Source organism: Corythoichthys intestinalis, chromosome 16 (assembly GCF_030265065.1).
Source record: "Corythoichthys intestinalis isolate RoL2023-P3 chromosome 16, ASM3026506v1, whole genome shotgun sequence".
In the NCBI taxonomy this organism is placed as follows: Eukaryota; Metazoa; Chordata; class Actinopteri; order Syngnathiformes; family Syngnathidae; genus Corythoichthys; species Corythoichthys intestinalis.
Window position 1 is genome coordinate 50,966,267 of NC_080410.1, and position 22,131 is coordinate 50,988,397.

General features: G+C 39.5%; 2 protein-coding genes across 3 annotated transcripts in view; one reads left to right on the forward strand and one right to left on the reverse strand.

Moving 5' to 3' along the window:
- Positions 1-68: 68 nt before the first annotated feature.
- Positions 69-21,011, reverse strand: hmox2b (heme oxygenase 2b). Of its 2 annotated transcripts, none has more exons than XM_057817583.1 (7): positions 20,934-21,011; positions 20,391-20,505; positions 17,926-18,033; positions 9,286-9,403; positions 8,719-9,210; positions 5,697-5,823; positions 69-4,423 (listed from the first exon to the last, which is right to left on the reverse strand). In XM_057817583.1, exons 3-7 carry the CDS (start codon positions 18,000-18,002, stop codon positions 4,296-4,298), a joined length of 942 nt encoding a protein of 313 aa, XP_057673566.1. In that variant the 5' UTR covers positions 18,003-18,033; positions 20,391-20,505; positions 20,934-21,011; the 3' UTR covers positions 69-4,295. The 2 variants fall into 2 exon arrangements, with proteins under 2 accessions (XP_057673566.1, XP_057673567.1); XM_057817584.1 differs by having other exon boundaries at positions 20,863-20,943.
- LOC130904661 (uncharacterized) overlaps positions 2,968-22,131 on the forward strand; it is a 53,034-nt gene continuing 33,870 nt past the window's right edge. The window contains exon 1 of the mRNA XM_057817582.1: positions 2,968-4,459. The gene's annotated coding sequence lies outside the window, so the exon portion shown is untranslated. The remainder of the gene's footprint in view (positions 4,460-22,131) is intronic.

Sequence of the window (22,131 nt, forward strand, 5' to 3'; positions counted from 1 at the left end):
AAAAAGTAATTGCGTTAGTAACTTTTACCTGAAGAGTAATTAGTTACTTGGCAAAGTAACTGGTGTTACCGTTCATGTTTTTTTTTTTTTTTTTCATTCAAAAAAACAAAACATAGTAACCTTTGCTATGTTTGGAAGTCAATTGTAATGTTGTGAATCAACCGTTAAAGTTGTTAAAATTGCTCCTATTATGGCATTAGTTCCCTTTTGTCTACTTTTGACATGTGACAGTTTTAAAATTGTTTCACCATTCAAGATTTTGCCAATTTAGGAGCATTTTAGATAAAAAGATACTTAAGTTCACTTGGAAGGTTCACTACAACAGAGCCTTTCTGAGAAGTCTACTGCTTTAAGATGGCGGTTGTTTACTAACGCCGACGAGTCTGTAATTTCGCATCTAGTTCTATATGTATGATATCTAGCGTAGCATCAAGTGGGTTCAAGGTTGTAGGCTGTCGGCTACAGTCAGGAAATATTGGCGCCACCTAGCCTAGCATCGCGTTTGCAACAGCGTCACAACACACTTTTCTCGCGTCATTCAATCAACGTAGTAACATATAGTAACGCACAATGTCTCGTTACCGAAACGGAGAAAAAAAATGTAATGCACGAAAAATGTACAAATTTTGAACGTACAGCGTACTCATTTAAAAATCAGTGCTCACTTGTATACAACTTGACAGGTATGGAAGTTTGGTGTATGCACATGTAAAACTTGTGGGGTTCAGTACCCTAGTAGAACCACTGATCTATAGATATCCATTTGGAGAAACGCTGCGCTCAGGCAAGCAAAACAATCATGCTTTTGTAAGTCACATGGTTTTTTATTTCATTACAGACAGCTTTGTTATCTTGTCCAGAAAGGGAGTACAAGTACATGCATTTCACTCGCTTTCCGGTACACTTTTGTTGTGAAGGAAAAGGCAGTTCAAAATAAGCATGACTCGGGTTCAAGTGTGCAACTCCAGCATATAATAGGAGTCAATCGCAGACTCCAATCGGCCTTCATATACTCTATTACAGTATTCTGATGATTTTCATGAGCTGTTTGTCATTCACGTTCGAGTCACAGCAATTAAAAAAATAACTTTTTTTTTTTACGCGTTTGGCAAAACCTCAACAATAGAAGACCGCAAATCGTAGCCTCCATCATACACAACCGTGTGAATTCTGCCATATAAACTGCTAATATACTCCCTGCATTGGCATAAATAAATGGAAACTGAGGAAATGTTTGCTGAAAACACAGGAATGATGAATTTTTTTGTTTTTAGCAGCACATCAAGGCAGTTACAAATGACACGAAATTTATATATGAGCGAAAAAACAGCCGTTGCATTGATCAAACACGTCATCTTTCCTGAGTCAAAATGAGACCCTGTACAGCCAAACTAAACATGCACGTTGCATAGCATTGTTTTAGCAAGCAATTCGTTCATCTGTGAAACATTGTACAGTAGGGATACCACGTTTAAGTGACAATTTGACAGCCAATTAATCACTGTTTTGACTGAAAAATGGCCGAATTCCTTTTTCTTTTCTTACAAGTAAAATGGATTTTTTAAAAACTTTTTTTACATTAAATTAAAAAAAAGTAGATATGGTTATTTAAAAAGTATTTTACCATTTTTGTATTATTTTGATAGCCAATTAATCAGTTTTAACTGAAAAATGGCCTAATTCTTTTTTTTTTTTTACCTCTTAATAGTATCAATGGATTTTTAAAAACTTTTTTTTTACATTAACCTTAAAAAAATAGATAATGGTTATTTCAAAAGTTAGTATTTTACCATTTTTCAATTATTTTGATAGCCAATTAATAATCACTGTTTTGACTGAAAAATGGCCTAAATCCTTTTTTTTTTTTTTTTACCTCTTAATAGTATCAATGGATTTTTAAAAACTTTTTTTTCCACATTAAATTAAAAAAAAATAGATATGGTTATTTAAAGTTATTATTTCACCAGTTTTTAATTATTTTGATAGCCAATTAATCACTGTTTTAACTGAAAAATGGCCTAATTCCTTTTTTACCTCTTAATAGTAACAATGGATTTTTGAAAACTTTTTATATTAACTTAAAAAAATACATATGGTTATTTAAAAAGTTAGTATTTTACCATTTTTCATTTATTTTGATAGCCAATTAACAATCACTGTTTTGACTGAAAAATGGCCTAATTCCTTTTTTTTTTTTTTTACCTCTTAATAGTATCAATGGATTTTTAAAAACTTTTTTTTCACATTAAATAAAAAAAAAATAGATATGGTTATTTAAAAAGTTAGTATTTCACCATTTTTCAATTATTTTGATAGCCAATTAATCACTCAGTTTTGACTGAAAATTTGCCTAATTCCTTTTTTTTTTACCTATTAATTTATATTGGATTTTAAACATTTTTTTTTTTTGCATTAAATTAAAAAAAATTGATATGGTTATTTAAAAAGTTAGTATTTTACCATCTTTTAATTATTCTGATAGCCAAATAATCACTCAGTTTTGACTCCCCAATTCCTTTTTTTTTACCTATTAATTTATATTGGATTTTTTAAAACTTTTTTTTTTTTTTTTTACATTAAGTTAAAAAAATAGATATGGTTATTTAAAAAGTTAGTATTTTACCATTTTTTAATTATTTGCCAAGTTAAAATCCTGATTTCTGTAGTCTTTGCTAAAAGCAGAATTACCGTATTTTCCGCACTATAAGGCGCACCTAAAAGCCTTAAATTTTCTCAAAAGCCGACAGCGGACCTTATAATCCGGTGTGCCTTATATATGAATTAGTATTGAGCCGCAAGTTTTTTTTTTTTTTTTTTTTTTGGGGGGGGGGGGGGGGGGGGGCAGTTTTATACAAATTTGCAAAAAAAAAAAAAAAAAACAGGCTTACAAAATTGCATCAGAAAACAACAAATAACACTCCATCATAATATACAAAATCTTACTCACTTTGTATTCAACTGTTGTTTTCTTCACTGACCAATTATAAATCACCATTTTGGGGCCAAAAAAATCTTCCAAAAATTTGATTAAATAGTTTTATATGCGATCATTCAACATAAGCAGCAGGTATAGTCATAGGCATAGGCATTTTTGGCCTTTATGCATGCTCTGGTCAAATACAGCGCATACATTGCAAAACAGTGGAAAAATGATAACCTATCTAAAACAAAAAGGGTGACTGTGAAAAGGAAAAGTTCCTCTCCACTATGTGATATAAATGTTGCACTACATGTTTTACCTTGCTGTTGTGTTGACAATCCCTTTAGCGCAGCACTGTCTAATGGTTGCATAAAATAACCCCAGCCTCTACTGTAGCGTTTATTCCATGCGCCTTATATATGGAAAAAAGTTTTTAAATATGTCATTCATTAAAGGTGCGCCTTATAGAGCGGAAAATACAGTACTTAAGTTCATTTGAATTGACTACAGTATTTGTAAACGTCTACTTTTGCTTCTGAAACATGGTATATTATGCATAGTCCATTTCTTAGCAGTTTTTGGTTCCAACACTAACAAGCCGATTTGTTGACTTATCACAAAAATACCGTATTGGCCCGAATATAAGACGGTATTTTTTGCATTGAAATAAGACTGAAAAAGTGGGAGTCGTCTTATATCCGGGGGCCCATTCTCGACGCTAGTTGGCGATGTTCTGTCATGACAGATCTCAGCTACTCTCAAGTCAACCAGTTTGCATTATTGTATTGCAATGTTTTTCCTTATTCAGATTTGTTTCAAGACTACAGTTAGACTTCACTTTGATGGTTAATGCAGTTATTGCAATTTTGCTGTTTTTTGGTTTAATCACATTTCAAAAACCAGAAGCCATTCATTTACGAATGCGATTGCACTTTAGCGTACATATTTAAATGTTCAGATATTAAGATTTGAATGAGGCAAAATAACATGCTTTTTCTCTCAAATATATTGTTATAATCAGATGTACTGTAATTATTTTCTGTATAAAAATGAATTTGGTGTTCAAAAAGTCTTTTTTTCAAACTTGAGTCTTGAAAAAGAGGGGGTTGTCTTATAATCAAGGACGTCGGCCCACTACGGTAAGATCAATCATTAAGAGTGGCAGCCCTACTGTACCAGCATAAACCAATCACGTATGAAAACGAGTGAGAAAACCTGATGTGACTGTAAATGTCATGGATGGCGCTAAGGAGGTAGAAAAATTAAAATGTTGGCTAGGCGGGCGGAGGATTCACATGGTCCTTCATATCCAAGTCTACTTTTTGGTCTCCTGAGAAGCTTTCTTACTGTCCCGTCCTTTTTTTTTTTTGGTCCCTTACATGAGATACCAGGCAACCAGGCTGGCTAAAAGGGCCACGCAGATGGCCACCAGGACTTGGCCGCTGGGGTGATGCAACATAGCCATGGCTAGTTGACACGCGTGAGTCGTCCCGTCTGCTGCCGCTGAAACCAAAGAAAACAAAATGTGGGGAGAAAAAGGTATTAATAAAATAGTTTCTGATTCTTTGCCAATGTAGCAGTAGTGACTGTGCGTGGGTAACCCTAGCACTTGGCCGGCCGACATACAGTGGTATGAAAAAGTATCTGAACCTCTTGGAATTTCTCCAATTTCTGCATATAATCACTGATCTTTGTCAAAATCACACAGATGAAGAAACAGTGTCTACTTGAACTAAAACCACCCAAACATGTATTAGTTTTCATCTTTTAGGATAGCATGCAAACAATGACTGAAGTGGGAAACATAAGTGAACACTCTCTCTCGGGGGACTTTAAGTGCAATTAAAACCAATTTTTACCAACCATTTTAAGTCAGGTACGTGCCCAATCACTGATGAGTGGTTTAAAGCCCACTATAGAACACACACCTGGTGAGAAGCATTGTCTGATGTGCATCATGTCTCGGTCAAAAGAGCTGTCTGAAGGATTTTTGATTTGTATAAAGTAGGGCTGTCAAAATTATCGCGTTAACGGGCGTTAATTTTTTAAATTAATCACGTTAAAATATTTGACGCAATTAACGCAGATGCCCCGCTCAGAGAGATTTAAATGACAGTACACAGTGAAACGCTCACTTGTTGTGTTTTATGGAGTTTTGCCGCCCTCTGCTGGCGCCTGGGTGCGACTGATTTTATAGGCTTCAGCACCCTTGTGTAAGTGATTATTGACATCAACAATGGCGGGCTACTAGTTTATTTTTTGATTGAAAATTTTACAAATTTTATGAAAACGAAAACATTAAGAGGGGTTTTAATACAAAATTTCTATAACTTGTACTAACATTTTTCTTTTAAGAACCACAAGTCTTTCTATCCATGGATCGCTTTAACAGAATGTTAATGCCATCTTGTTGATTTATTGTTATAATAAACAAATAGTCCTTATGTACCATATGTTGAATGTATATATCCATCTTGTGTCTTATCTTTCCATTCCAACAATAATTTACAGAAAAATATGGCATATTTTATAGATGGTTTGAATTGCGATTCATTTTTAAGCTGTAATTAACTCGATTAAAAATTGTAATCGTTTGACACCCCTAGTATAAAGCTAACATAGAAATTAAAGTAACATAGCTAATGTGTCATAATTACATGTTTTTTTTTCAATAAAAAAAAAAGGTGTATATTGGTCAACCTCTAATAGGGACATCTAGTGGCCATTCGGCATCATTGATTTAAACATAAGCACGGAAGAAATGGGGGCGGCGTACCCGTTTTGGCAGCGTAATAGGGGCATTTGCTGACGTCGCCCGTGGCGTCTCCGTGAACGGGCATTCCGTTTTCAGTGTCGTCCTCCTCTTCGATGGGTTTGCCCATTTCCTCCAGCTCCTGGAAAACCTGACAGACATTGGAAAAGATGAAGAATTTCCACTTGGACATTGACTGCCATGTCAATGGCACTCAAACATGAGTATTCAGTCAGTCGTGCCACTTGAAATGAACATTTTGGATCGTTTCCTGTTGATTTTCAGTCACTTCCAGTTGGGTATTTACAAGTCACTTCCTGTTGATTTTGGGTCATTAACAGGTCACCTCTGTCAAGGAATTTGGCTAAGCAGCCTCAATGCATGAAGTATTGTGTCACGGCGACTAAATAAAGCATGTAAAACGACAGAGGTCTCGTTAATCAACCTACTGTTTTAATAAGGGTTATTTACAGGTCACTTTATATCGATTTTGGGTCTGTTGGCCTGTCATTTACGGGTTACTTCCGGTTTCAATTTGGGTCATTTCCGGGTCACTTCCTGTTTTAATTTGGGTCATTTAGGGGTCATTTTCTGTTGATTTTCAGGCATTTACCGGTCACTTCCGGTTTTAATTTGGGTCATTACCAGTCACTTGCTCTTGATGTTGGGTCATTTACAGGCCATTTCCTGTCGATTTTGGGTCATTTACAGGCCGCTTCCTGTTTTTGGGTCATTTAGGGGTCACTTCCTGTTGATTTTGGGTCATTTACAGGCTACTTCCTGTCGATTTTGAGTCATTTAGGAGTCACTTCCTGTCAATTTTGGGTCATCTACAGGCCACTTCCTGTTTTGGGGTCATTTAGCGGTCACTTCCTGTCGATTTTGGGTCATTTACAGGCCACTTCCTGTTTTTGGGTCATTTAGGGGTCACTTCCTGTAGATTTTGGGTCATTTACAGGCTACTTCCTGTTGATTTTCATTTACAGGCCATTTCCTGTCGATTTTGGGTCATTTACAGGACATTTCCTGTTTTTGGGTCATTTAGGGGTCACTTCCTGTTTTTGGGTCATTTAGGGGTCACTTCCTGTAGATTTTGGGTTATTTACAGGCTACTTCCTGTTGATTTTCATTTACAGGACATTTCCTGTCGATTTTGGGTCATTTACAGGACATTTCCTGTTGATTCTGGGTCATTTACAGGCTAACTTCCTGTCGATTCTGGGTCATTTACAGGCTAACTTCCTGTCGATTTTGGGTCATTTAGGGGTCACTTCCTGTCGATTTTGGGTCATTTACAGGCCACTTCCTGTTTTTGGGTCATTTAGGGGTCACTTCCTGTTGATTTTGGGTCATTTACAGGCTACTTCCTGTTTTTGGGTCATTTAGGGGTCACTTCCTGTAGATTTTGGGTCATTTACAGGTTACTTCCTGTTGATTTTCATTTACAGGTCATTTACTGTTGATTTTGGGTCATTTACGGGCCACTCCCTGTTGGGGCATATACTGGTCATTTCCTGTTCATATTGCGGCATTTAGGAGGCACTTCCCATTGATTTGGGAGCATTTACAGGCCACTTCCTGTTGATTTTGGGTCACTCACGGGCCACTCCCTGTATAATGTATTAATGTGGGTCATTTACGGGTCACTTCCTGTTGATTTTGGGTCATATACTTTTGGGTCAGTTACGGGTTGATTTCCTGTTGATTTGGGGTTATTTACTGGTCACCTCTTGTTTTAATTTGGGTAATTTCAGGGTCACTTCCTGTTTTAATTTAGGTAATTTAGGGGTTACTTCCTAATGATTTTGGGTCATTTACAGGTCACTTCCTGTTGATTTTGGGGCATTTTACATCACTTCCTGTTGATTTTTTTGCCTGGTACACCAGACTCGCCGCTGTTCCAGCTATTGAGTCTGGCCACCATTCAGCGGATACAATTTCCAGGGCAGAGCAAGCCACAGCAAACAGACAGCGGAGTGGACCAATCAGCGACGGGTAGACGTGGCGGAAGTAAACATACGAGGAGAGCGGAGTTTATTCAACATGGCTAGCGCAAGACAGACTGTTGTCAATGAGTCGTGTCGATGTGTTTTTGGTAACTTAAAACTGATTTTACCGTGGATTGGAACATATTCTCGGCTCTCCTGTTCACCATCTGTGTTGTTGTGGTGATGACTTTCAACGCGCAAGTTAAGATGTTAAGTTGCTCGTTAAGAACACGTCACGCAAATAAACGAATCTGATTTGTCGATTGATTTTGTACCTGCTCGAGAGGCCCTTAACGGGCAGGTTCCCAGACTTTTCTCTCAGTGTTTGAAAAATACAGGGAGAGCAGTCTGGCCGTGCCAGGCAAGTTGATTTTGGGTCACTTCCTGGTCATTTCCGTTTGATTTTGGGAGCATTTATGGCTCACTTCCTGTTGATTTTGGGTTATATACAGGGAACCTGATTTTGAGGCATTTTACATCATTTCCTGTTGATTGTCAGTCACTTCCTATTGATTTTGGGTCTTACACTTCCTGTAAATTTCCTGTTGATTTTGGGGCATTTATGGGACACTTTCTTTTCCTCCTGAGTCATTTACAGGTCACTTCCTGGTCATTTTACATCATTTCTTGTCAAATGTCACTCACTGTTGATTTTGGGACATTTATGGGTCACTTCCTTTTGATATACTGTTGATTTGGGGTCATTTACTGGTCATTTCCTTTTGCTTTTGGGTCATTTACGGGTCATTCCCAGTTGGGGCATTATCAGGTTACTTCCTGTTGATTTTGGGGCATTTACATGTCACTTCTTGTTGATTTTGGTGTACTGAAAAGGAAATCAAAAATGTCCCCAACCTGTAAATGCCTGAAAATGAACAGGAAGTGACCTGTAAATGCCCACAAAAGACTGAATGTGATTGTTCTGGTTTCAGTCCCAATGACGACACTCGACAGTCAGTCGAGCTAAAATAGACACTATTCTACGGAAGATATTGGTAGCAAGCTTTGCAAAGCGATCCCGTAATTATGCTGCATTTGAGCGGAAAGCGCATCTTTACCTCCATGTTGAAGTGAAAGGCTTTGACGGCTTCATCCACCACTCTCTTCTTGGACTCGGCATCCAGTTCCAGTTGGTTCATGCGGCTGCGGTAGAGCTGCTTGAAGGCCTTGGGGCTGTCGATGGCGTCGAACATGTAGAACTCCAGTCCCTCTCCCGTGGCGGGGAGCTTAAGGGCCCTCTGCGCCACCTTCTTCAGCACCTGGCCGCCGGACAGGTCGCCCATGTAGCGGGTGTACGCGTGGGCCACCAGCAGCGCCGGGTCCTCCCGCCCCACTTCGCGGATACGCTCCACGTAGCGCTCGGTGGCCGGGGAAAGGCGGATCTGGCTCTCCCACTCGGCGCCGTAGAAGAACTCCAGGTCCCGGGCCAGCGCCTCGTGGCGGTGCAGCTCGACGGGGAAATAAAGCGGGGCCAAATGAGGGTGCTCCTTGTTTCGCTCCATTTCCTCCTCCATGGCGCTATAAGTGTAGTAGAGAGCCACGGCTCCCAGCTGTCCGAGAAACGGCAAGCAATCTCGTCTTGTCATCTTTAAACAGAATTGCGCAAATGTGCTTTTCATACTAACCTTGAAGAGCTCTTTGCGAATGCGCCCTCGCAGAAAGTCCTTTACGAATTGAGTGTTCTCCGCCTGTTCGTGAACGTCCTTGGTGCCGGCGGCCAGCATCTCGGATAAATCCTCGGGTCTGGGGAGAACATGGAAATGACGGCAGTCAATGTTTCAGCATTGACGCCGCTCATTCCGTTTCCGTCAAACAGCTCGGAAGTCTTCCGCTGTCATAGGCGGCCAATGACTTAATAAAGCAACTAGCGCGATTGCTCGGAACGGGACATTGTCTGATAAGTACCGTAATTTCCGGACTATAAGCCGCTACTTTTTTTGTTCATTTTGAATCCTGCGGCTCATAGTCCAGTGCAGCTTATTTGTTGATTTATTTGTGTTAATAGGCAACCCACGCCTCCTAGCATGCATTGCAGCACTACAGATGTAAGTAACAATCAAAACTCATGTTCTTTGCTAATTATTTATTCATTTACTGTTCCTGTTATTTCATTAATTGCTTGGTATGGTACTTGCTAACACTTTATTTGACAGCGGAGTCATAAGACCATCATAATTATGACATCACACTATCATGGGCATTAATGAATGAAGTGTCATCCAACAAATTATGTTACCAACTCCATTTACATCTAGCTCGGATCTTTTACATCCATTCAAAAGTGAGATCATTTGCTGAATAAAACTGAATGATAACTGTTTTAAGTAAAGATACACGATAATATCGGTTACCGATAATTATCGGCCGATAATGGCAATTATGTCGTCACACAGATAATACAGATAAATTTTAAAAAATCAACCGATAATGCAATCCGATAATTATATAGTTGATTTAGCCTCCAAATGTGCGCAACCAATCAGTTTTCTCCACCGCCGCCTGCTCAACCCCTCCCCTCTCCAGTGGCGCCTCCAGAAATTTTTCATAGGGGTGGCCAGATGGGGCCACTTAAAATCTTGGGGTGGCCAAGACTAAAAGCCATAATTTCAGGTTTTCATTATATTATTGCAGTAAAAAGGTCAGGGGAGAACTATCAGAAAGACATTAGGACACGGCTACTGATATACTTTGGTGTATTGTGTAGTATTTGATGTTACTAATGATTTGATGTGCATAGTCCGTAACTCTCCAGGCAACATTTTGAGTTCCAATTCTGTTTTATTGTGTTATGTATATATTCGGCATAAGGTGTACATTTAACTAGGGCTGTCAAACAATTAAAAATTTTTATCGAGTTAATCACAGCTTAAAAATGAATTAATTGTAATTAATTGCAATTCAAACCATCTCTAAAATAAGCCATATTTTTCTGTAAATTATTGTTGGAATGGAAAGATAAGACAAGACGGATATATACATTCAACATACTGTACATAAGTACTGTATTTGTTTATTATAACAATTAATCCACAAGATGGCATTAACATTAATAACATTCTTTCTGTGAAAGGGATCCACGGATAGAAAGACTTGTAATTCTTAAAGGAAAAATGTGAGTTTGTATATTGTGACTAAATATTGCCATCTAGTGTATTTGTTGAGCTTTCAGTAAATGATACTGTAGCGACTTAACTGTTCTGCCCAAATGCATGACGGTGGTGCATGAAGTGGTGCAACCATGACTGTGTGTGGTGGCTGCAAATGCTATATTTTCTCTGCATTGGGTACACTACAGGGTGTTAAGAAAAAGATCAACTCCTGTCATTCTTCCCCACATCGCTTCCCGCAATATTTATAGTTGCTGTGGGAGAGATGACAAAGATTTTGCCAATTAAAAGCACAGCCCCAATGAATGCGTTTATCTACTCCACTCACATGACACTGCCTCTTATCTCTGTGTAGAAGTAAAATGACGCCATTGTAGGCTGTTTGCGGCAATGCGTGAATGAGTCGTACTGCGAATGCGTTAATTGCGATAAATATTTTCACGTTATTAATTTTTAAAAAATAATTACCGCCCGTTAACGCGATAAATTTGACAGCCCTACATTTAACAAAACAAAATGAATGCATTCATTTGGGATGAAATGCATAACTGATGCTTCAACAATCTAACGATATACTGGCAAGCGGGGTGGCCAGTGGGGTGGCCAACCAATTTACAGGGGTGGCCGTGGCCACCCCCTGGTGGCGCCATATCCCCTCTCTGAAGCCCGGCGTCATAAAGGAGGCAGTGTTATCAGTGTTGAGGCGCTCTCAGTAGCGTGCGTTGCTTTTCCCGTGTGTGAAATGAAATAAACGACGCTCTCGCCATCTACAAAACAGTTCCACGAGGCGTAAAGAAAGCGTCCTCATTGAACACCTCTAGCACTAACCCAGCAGCCATTTGAAACGGCATCACAATGATTTTTGGAGCGATTTTTTTGGAGGCTGCTGCTAGCACGAATGCTAAAGCTATTGTAAACACAAATAAACCATAAAAGAAGCTACGGGGTTTGAGACGATACAGAGACGCTGCGGTCCTCCCGGAGTCGGGTTGTTTGGGAATGCAGCCCAAAGCGGGTGGTAAACTCCCATTTATGACTAAACACCTCACGAGACCGATAGTCGACAAGTAGCTGTCTTCCGACGGAGGCCGCCGTTCTGGTCACGCCTCGGCGGCCTGGGCAGAGCCATGCACCGAATACGCCGCAGCGAGCCGGCCGGGGCGGGCAGCTATCCGGTACGAACTTAGCTGCCACCGCCACTTTGGTTCAAGACAGAGGCCTGGCGCGGGTGCTAATTTGACAGCCAGGCGGACTGAAGGGCACAGGTGGGAGGAAATTCCCGAAATGACCCGATAGCCAAACTTCTGGATAAAAAAATAATGCAGTGTATACGACCACGATTCTTCGTGAAAGACATGCCGATCACATCAGTTTTACCCCGGACATTTACACAAGGCATGTCAAGAAAGCATGTTTACCATGACGGCACAGTGGTTAGTTGATCATTTTAACATCCACCAAACCACACAAAGAAGTCATCTAGTCAGTAATGCATTCAGTACGCTTTAAATTTATGGCGTCTTAATCAGATCATTCGTCTTAAATCTAGTCAAATAATTTTCCTCAGCTTGTTTGAGTGTTGAAGACTAGTCAACAGATGAATGCGCCAGATTATTCCACTTGAACTAAATATTGCCTTTTGTTCTTATTAAGCCCAAACATCTAAAAAAAATGTCATTTTTCACCTAAATCAAGAAAAAATTGCTTTCCAAATAATGTTTTGAACCATACATATTCTTGAATAAAGAACATTTCTGACATTTTTTTTTTTTTTTTAGGATTATGTATAATAATTTATTGCTTAAAATAAGGCTGTTAAAGCTTATTTTCAGCTGGCTATTTTTGTTCAAGAAATCTGAGTGAAATATACTTGAAGTGCTGGCAGTTAATTTCACTTATTTCCAATAGAGTTACACTGAAAACAAGGGAATTTAACTAGTTTTAAGGAGTTGTGTTTTTGCTGTGTAGTAATGTTATACGTTAGGAATGGCTTACTTTTAAAGGCATTTTTGTGCAACTTATGTATTTACTCTAAGTAATTGTTGCCAAAAGTTTACCATTACACAATGTCAGACAATGTGTCTTTATTTAGATGTTGGAATTTACTACTTGTTCACATTTGATGTTGGAAAAAAAAAAGCAATAATATTTTTGCACAGTAATATTTTCTCTTGTCTATACTTCAAAATTTTACATAAATCTTTTAATAAAATTATCGGCTTGAAATTATCGGCTATCGGTTGGAACGAGGAGGAAATTATCGGTATCGGCTGAAAAATGCATCACTAGTTTTAAGCATTCATTAATGCTCATGACAGTGTCATTTCATAATTATGTCTAATTGTCTAATGACAGTCTTATGGCGCCACTGTCAAATAAAGTGTTACCAAATACCGCAACTAGAAATTATTTAAACAGGAACAGAAATTGAATAAATAATTAGCAAAGAACATGAATTTTGATTATTATTTACATCTGTTGCGCTGCAATGCATGCTAGGGGGCATGATGGACAACATCAGTGTTGACAGCATGTGGCATTAAAGGCTGACTGTGTCCCCCAAGGAAGCAGTAATGGCCAAATGAAGATTCTTGAAGCAATGAAGCTTTGCAGCCAATTAGTTAAACGCTTCATGGTGGTTCATTTGGTCTTCTGACCATCATATGATGCTGCTGTCTAATGAAGTGTTACCGGCTAATATCTTTTGCTGTAAATATCCCATAATACGGTGAGAACAGCTGCGGCTTATAGCCCAATGTGGCCTATCTATGAACAAATGCCATTTTCGTGTCACATTTGGTGGGTGGCGGCTTATAGTCAGGTGCGCCTTACAGTGCGAAAATTACGGTCATCTTCGTTCAAATCAAATACAGTGGTATGAAAAAGTATCTGAACCTTTGGGAATTTCTCACATTTCTGCAGAAAATCACCATCAAATGTGATCTGGTCTTCGTCAAAATCACACAGATGAAAAAATGGTGTCTGCTTTAACTAAAATCACCCAAACATTTATAGGTTTTCATATTTTTTAAGGATAGTATGCAAATATTGAAAATAATCACATTTAATATTTTGTGCCCCCGCCCCCTTTGGCGGCAATAACTTCAACCAGACGCTTCCTGTAGCTGCTGATCCGTCTGGCACATCGATCAGGGCTAATCTTGGCCCATTCTTCTCTACAAAACTGCTGTAGTTCAGTCAGATTCTTGGCATGAATCACTGTCTTTAGGTCATGCAACAGCATCTCAATGGGGTTCAAGTCTGGACTTTGACTTGGCCACTCTAGAACGTGTACTTTGTTCTTCTGAAACCATTCTTAAGTTTACTTCTGTGTTTTGGATCATTGTCGTGATGCAGCATCCATCCTATTTTTAGTTTCAACTGTCTGACAGACAGCCTCTGGTTTTCCAGCGAAACCTTTGACTTCATTCTTCCATTAATGATTGCAAGTTGTCCAGGCCCTGAGGTAACAAAACAGCCCCAAATCACAATGCTCCCTCTACCACGCTTTACGGTGGTGATGAAGTGTTGATGTGGGTGAGCTGTTCTATTTTTTCTTCACACACAACATTATGTGTTACTCCCAAAATATTTCAAACCTGTCCTGTTCAGCTTTTTGGCATGGAGAATGGAAGTCTAAGTGTCTGGTAGGTCTGAATAGTTTTAATGTTTCACATTGAGAGTACAACATACTCCCATTGTGATCATTCAACATTCCTCGTTTATTATGACAAAGCAGCCAACAAGAAGGGGTTATGGGGGAACTCAAGAAAATAAAAGAAAAACACAAGAGTAAAGAAACACAGCAACAAGAAATACAATGAATGCCTACACTAACTATGAATATGTTGGTGCTATCGTCAGCTAGATGATTTTCCGGTTGACACCGTGGGGGGGCCTGTTGACCAGGGAAAGAAGGGGAGGGTGGCTTTAACTAAAACCACCCAAACATTTATAGCTTTTCATATTTTAACGAAGATAGCATGCAAACAATGACAAAAAGGAGAAAATTAAGTGAACCATCACATTTAATATTTTGTGTTCCCCATCCCTTTGGCAGCAATAACTCCAACCAAAGCTTCCTGTAGCTGCAGATCAGTCTGGCACGTCGATCAGGACTAATCTTGGCCCATTCTTCTCTACAAAACTGCTGTAGTTCAGTCAGATTCCTGGGATGTCTGGCAGGAATCGCTGTCTTTAGCATCTCAATGGGGTTCAAATCTGGACTTTGACTTGGCCACTCCAGAACGTGTATTTTGTTCTTCTGAAGTTGATTTACTTCAGTGTTTTGAATCATTGCCTTGATGCAGCATCCATCCTCTTTTTAGCTTCAACTGTCCGAAAACAGCCTCAGGTTTTCCTGCAAAACCTTTGTTGTACAGGCCCCGAGGCAGCAAAACGGCCCCAAATCAAAATGCTTCACGGTGGCGATGAGGTGTTGATGTTGGTGAGCTGTTCCATTTTTCCTCCACACGTGGCATTGTGTTACTCCCAAATAATTAGAGCTGTCCCGACTAGTCGACATAGTCGACGTCATCGATGACGTAAATCCGTCGACGAGCACAACATCCCGTCGACGGTTAATGAAGGGTTAAAAAATTATATGCGTGGAAAGTTAGAATGTCGGATGCTCTGTTTGCAAGCGGGGAAAGCGGCACAAAGCCAAAAAAAGCGCACCAGAGTGTCCAAAACATTGACTTATTTCAAAGAAACTAAGGAGAGTACACTCTTCTGTCCTGTCTCTTCAGTGCCAAGCTTGGCTGCACGTCGGCCGTGAATAAACACCTCAAGCGCCTTCACGCAGTTTGTAAGGTTTTTTTTTTTTTTCTTTCATTTTTTGTACACCAGAGGGTGCTGTCGCCTTACTAAATAATAATGTTTCATTGACAATGGGCCTATAAGTGCTATTAGTATTGTTCTTAATGCTAATTGAAAGGTATATTTTATGGTATAGAAAATTATATAAGGTTAAAAGGTCATAAATATATACAGTGATTGCACTCAAGGGAGAGATTGTCAATGATAAGGGAAAGGCAATTCATATAGGCAATTCATTGATATATAAATAAGGTTTAAAAGTAAAAAAGGTGAAAAGTTTTTGTTAATTTCTAATTGTGTTGCTTTATTTGTGTGCACCGTAGCCTTTACAGTGTGTTTACATCAAGGATGGAATAAAAGTTGTAAACCATCAGTTTAAGAGACCATCTTTTCAATCGGGATGCTACACTAGTTAATTCTATCAGCACTTGAACTCATTGTTTATTTGTGATTTATTATTGTTATTTACGTGTTTATTTGTACTTTAATAAATTATTTGAGTGTTCCAATATGTTTTTTGTGAATTGATAAGCGTCAACAAAAATTTCATTGCTAAATTAGTAAAAAAAAAAATTTTTTTTTAATTATTATTAGATTAGTCGACTAATCGTAAAAATAGTCGGCTGACTAATCGGGAGAAAATTAGTCGTTTGGGACAGCCCTTCAAATAATCCAACTTTGGTTTCATCCATCCGCAAAATATTTTGCCAATAGTTCTGTAGAGTGTCCAAGTGCCTTTTTGCAAACAATAAACGAGCTACAATGTTTTTTTTAGACAACTGTGGCTTCCTCCGTGAAGTCCTCTCATGAACACCATTCTTGGCCATATATTTGATGTGTGCATAGCAGGGGTCGCATTATCCGAATAGTTTCCGTCGTTGACCGTTTTTTTAAAACGGTGACGGAAAAAACTGAAGTCCATCTGTCATTTTGACAGGTTGCAATTCACACCCCAGACCACAGGGTGGCGAGTGAGCATATTAATTAGCTATTGTCTCTCTTGATGCATGACGTCGTTGGCCTTACTCGGAAAAATGTCAAGGGAACTGAGTGTCCGAAGTTTCTTCAAAAAGCCCCAAAATGACGATGGTGAAAAAAGAGGGACTGATGCAGTGTAGGATGAAGGACAAACTGTTGAGGTCTGCGAATGCGGCGAACAAGATTGAACCCAAAAGCAGACAACAGAGGGGAAGCGTTTGGGGATTTATTCATCACAAATAAAACGAAACATGCGAACGCGGTAAAAAGGGAATAACAAAAAGGGTCCGTGACAAATAGGTCGACGGGGATCAAAAACGCGAAAACCGAGCGGAGGGCAGAGCCAAAAGACAAACAAAAATACACTCAATACCTGCACAAGGTAGAGGATCCCAAAACTAAGACGTCTGACGAAGTAGAAGGCATATACCAAGCGACTTGAAAGTATGTGTTAATGGCGACCAGCAAGGGAAATATCTCGGCGTTCTTCTCCCGGATAGTTTGCGTTTATAAACTACTGTAGCTGACGAGCAGGGATTAACTGCAGGTGCGACGTCGGCACGCCCCCACAGCCGGCTCTTCAACAAAAACAAAATTCTAACAAGCAGCAGAACGCGACACAAACAAGCAATCAGCCCTCGGCAACTACTGAGCGAGCAAGCGGCATTTTATTTCATTTTTTCATTTCATTTTAAAAATTTAAGTGACGGGTAAAAATAGATTATGACCGGATTTTTATGACCCTGTCAGTCAAAATGACAGACAACGAAAAAGTCTAGCGCAACCTCTGGTGCATAGAGATATTGGACTGTGTCAGTGATTTCTGTAACTCTTTAGCGGACACTCTATGGTTCTTTTTTTACTTCTCTGAGTATTCTGCGCTGAACTCTTGGCGTCCTCTTTGGTGGACGGCCACTCCTTAGGAGAGGAGCAACAGTGCCAAACTCTCTCCATTTGTAGACAACTTCTCTGACTGTTGATTGATGAACATCCAGACATTTAGAGATGGTTTTGTATCCTTTCCCAGCTTTATACAAATCAACAATCCTTGATCGCAGGTCTTCAGACAGCTCTTTTGACCCAGCCATGATGCACATCAGACCATGCTTATGAAAGCCTTTAAATGTTTGGGTGGTTTTAGTTAAAGTAGACACTGGGTTTTTTTTCTTCATCTGTGTGATTTTGACAAAGATCATATCAACTGATGGGGATTTTATGCAGAAATGTGAGAAATTCCAAAAGCTTCAAATACTTTTTCATACCACTGCAGATGTTAATTTGACTTCAAATGCCACAAATACACTCGGCGTCGGAATTGTTGAGATTTAAAAAAGACGTCTATAATATGAGGGAGGTTTTAACCTGAGGTTGTCTCCTTGATCCTCATGGACAGGTCCTTCTCCATTGGACAGGCTCTCCGTCGCCGTCGTGGTGGCCATTATGTCTCGATGATAGCTCGGCCTAAGAAATCTTGATGAGATATCCAAAAACGTTACCTCCAAAAAGCGGTGGTGAACGAAGTACTCACTTTTTTGACTTAAGTACAGATACAGGGGCAAAAAAAATACTTAAGTACAAACGTACTTGCCTTGGGATTTGTAAGTATTTTTTCCCAATGCATAAATGTGATATTATTTGTACAGTGCTCTCCATAATTATTGGCACCCCTGGTTAAGAGGTTTTTTTAGCTTCTAATATATATATATATATTTTTAAATAATATGGGATCTTAATGGAAAAAAAAGAGAAAAACCCAACCTTCAATACAAGTGCATTTATTAAGTGGGGAAAAAATCCCACAAAAAGAAATAATTTGACATCAAATAATGTGTGTCACAATTGTTAGCACCCTTGGTGTTAATACTTTGTATAACCACCTTTTGCCAACAAAACAAGCTCTGGGGACTGAGATGGCCATGGGAGGAGCTTGATTTTGTGTCTGGTGAACCATTTCTGTGTAGATTTGGCCATATGTTTAGGGTCATTGTCTTGCTGAAAGACCCAGTGACGACCCATCTTCAGCTTTCGGGGAACAGATTTTGATTTAAAATCTCCTGGTATTTCAAAGCATTCATGATGCCATGCACCTTAACAAGGTTCCCAGGGCCTTTGGAAGCGAAACAGCCCCACAGCATCACTGCCCCACCCCCATACTTCACAGTGGGTATGAGGTGCTTTTCAGCATGCGCATCTTTCGTGACACGCCAGACCCACTTAGTGTTTGGTTCCAAAAAACTCAATCTTGATCTCATCTGACCAAAGCACACGGTCCCAGGCTTCAACTGGGACCTGGATTAATGATTCTAAGATAAAAACGACAGACATTTTGAATAATAAATATATTTAATTACCTTCGTTTTATGGCTAGGTTGAAACAAAAACGGTTTGCCAACTTCTGTAAATGGGGGTTTTGAGGGTACAACGGGCAAATTAAAAATAGTTTGAGGGCTAAATGTGCCATGAATCTGATATGGCAGCATATAGACATATTGTTCTATCAAACACAAGAGTTGTTTTGGCTTAAAATACAGCAGTTTCTTTTAAAGAGGAGTGCAAGCGCAGAAACTGCTTTTTCAGTCTTGTCTGTGTTTTCCGCCATATAGAGAGAGATCTGAGTCAGTATAAAAAAAAAAAAAGAAAAGAAAATTCATTGACTGCTTAGTTTTATTTAAAAATGTGCAGAATGGGGGGGGCAAGCAATAAAATGGACTGCACTGTAAATAGATGAAAAACTCCAAAACTTAGCTGAATGGCAGATTGCAAGCAACTATCAGGTGCATACCCCCCCCCCCCCCCCCCCCACTTTTCAAGAGTGTACAGCACCCATCTGAAGGGACATTGGACATTGACCATGATCAATGGCACTTGCATTAGGACGTTCGGGACATAACACTACGTACTTTTTAGGATGCTGAAATTGTCCCCACCGACCTTTAAGCAACCTAATATGCATGATATAATGAGTTCAGTTATATAGGTCATTTAGCTTGTCTTTCCATATTTTGAAAGAATATCACATATTTTGCACATTGACAGCTAAAACGTTCTGAACCTCCCCATCAGAGCAAATAAAAATAAATACGATTAATAGGCCAACTTAACTCTTTCCTTGCTATTCAAGATTTGATCCATTTTCTGTTGCATTGCCCTTTTTTTGGGGCAGTTTCAGAAAACATGCACATTTGAACCAATCAGAGCTAACTATCTCTGGTGATCGCATGTCAGTATGTCAGCCAATTGAACGAATGATTGAGTCCAGGCGTTTTGCTTTGCTGCGTGCATTCGCACATTGACGTGACTCGTCGTCAGACTCAGATAACTGCAGCAGCTGGGGAAACCTCCATGCCGTCCGTGGAATAAAATCAATAATAAATATCGGTGAAAACTGATTACGTTACACAAGCACTTTGTAATGCTTGTTGTTAACACTTGTGTATGTAAATCTGATGTTGGTATTGTTTTCTTCTTGGAGCTGGAATGCATGTGTGGCAGCTTAGCATTTTTTTTTTTTACATAGTGTTTTTACATTTGCTGTCATATTTTCGGAATCAAAGCACCGTGTACCGGAACAGCATTCCGGCCCTGAATCTTATACCGGAACTGCGTTCCTGACCGTTCTAGACCACTTTCACCCCTGCTTGTATTATTACTCAAGTAATTTTTTTAAACTTGTATCTGTACTTAAGTATATATATAACTCATCCACCACTGCATGCACGTGACTGTTTGTGATGAGTAATCACTTTAAACGGAGCCGCCACACAAAAACGAAACGACAGTATTTGCCTACATTGCACTTAATGCAAGCATAAAAAGTCAATATTTACCAAAGCGCTGGAGGAGGTCAGAATAAACGACGGGCTTCTGTGGCCCCACTTTGTTGTTGTTGTCCCCGAGATGATGGTGAAGGTCCGCCACCAGATTGTGCTGAAAACAAGCACTCTGAAGGGATGACAAAAGCAGCAGGTTGACAACTGATACAAGCGGGTCAGGTCAATGAACCTGATTTGAAGCGTTCACTAATACCGGCAAACAAAAGGCCCTGTGTCATCTAACGCGGATTCTATGTGTCAGAGCTAAAACGGCGTCATTTGTTTTTCATAAGAGACTTTCAAAAGCCTTGGCTTAAATGCTAGTGAAACGCTGCTTGTTTGCGAGGAAAACATCACAACAAAACGTCATTTTGACAACAATAACAGCTAACTTTGCTTGCTAGCGGGACACCAGCTAATACTTAGCGAGATTTCGGGAAATTTCCACCACGCGGCGGCCGACGAATTTACAACAACAAGCACATACGTTGTTTTTGTTGACTTTTCAAATTCCGATTTAAACGGCACAACGGTGTATCACTGTCACGTAGTACTAACCTTCCTTCACTCACTCCAGCCACTATGCGTCGCTCGGCTCAACTGCGTGGAGCTAGACGCCCACTGCGCATGTCTGACTCCGCCCCGGCATCTGTTTTGGCGATCACGTGGCGCAAAACAGGAAGTGTTTATGCGGGCGCCAATTTCCAAGCTCCTTTTTATTAATGGAAACATAACTAGACGTGTTAAATGTTTACTCAAAAACAATGGCAGGAACTTATAACTACAGGGTCATGTTTGATGTAAATTACTGCTTTTTGTTTTGTTTTTTACCACGTAGAGCTAAGGCACACAGTTTCTATTAGAAATATATCACAGAACAAATCCTGATAGTCGTAACGTATATCTCTTTTTGTATGGAGGAAGTAGGCGTGATGTCACGATCACGTCACCTCGCTTAGAAACGTGTCGCCATTTTGTGAAGGGGGAACGCACAGCTAAACATTCCATAGACAAACGTCTGAAATTCATATATTTCATGTGTGTTTTGCGTCTTTTTTCCTAAAAACGCCTTAAACGTGGCTTACTATTATCACGAGTCACTGCCAACAGACGCGAGGAGGCGATGCAATTTAAAATTAGCGTTTATTGGCTTACAAAGCTGCCCATACAATGTCGCAGCTGATAGCTGGATAAACAAAGGAATGGCCTGCAGTGGAGTTCGGAAACATCTACAACTAACTCATAAAGTCAGCCAGTAAGTTGACCTTTATCAATTACGTGGAATATGTACTGTATGGAACTGAGAAAAATTGGTAGTATATACGAAGTGATTATTTCTGCCGTAACCGGTAATTCGCCTCCAAGCGTTATTTAGCCGTGAACACGTCACGGCAAAATAACCAATTCCCACCAGGCCAATAATATACCGATTGACTGATCAGAGCAGTTCACGGCAAAAGAAAAATAACGCTTTGCAAGTTGCCGGTTACGGTAATAATAACCACTGCCTAGTCTATTGAATCCTAGCAACTAATTGGGGCAAAAATTAAAGTTTACTCACCAGTAATAAAATGTCGGCTGCAAACGTAAATGTGCTTGGATGTAGGTTCCCACAGGCGAGAAAAGTCCACGGAACCGTCTTCTTTTACTGTTCCTCGATTAAATGCTTTCAACCATTTGTTTCTCTTCCTCTCACGAGGAAGAATAATGAACTTCAAATGCGGCTCTGAACTCTTCCTTGTGTGACAACCCGCAA

What these genes read in the sequence shown, in the direction of transcription:
- hmox2b (XM_057817583.1), bottom strand. Translation starts at nt 18,002, where the DNA reads ATGGCCACCACGACGGCGACGGAGAGCCTGTCCAATGGAGAAGGACCT. An exon ending in GATCAAGGAGACAACCTCAG is followed by an intron (nt 9,404 to 17,925) that starts GTTAAAACCTCC and finishes TGTTCTCCCCAG; the next exon opens with ACCCGAGGATTTATCCGAGA. An exon ending in TTCGCAAAGAGCTCTTCAAG is followed by an intron (nt 9,211 to 9,285) that starts GTTAGTATGAAA and finishes TTTCTCGGACAG; the next exon opens with CTGGGAGCCGTGGCTCTCTA.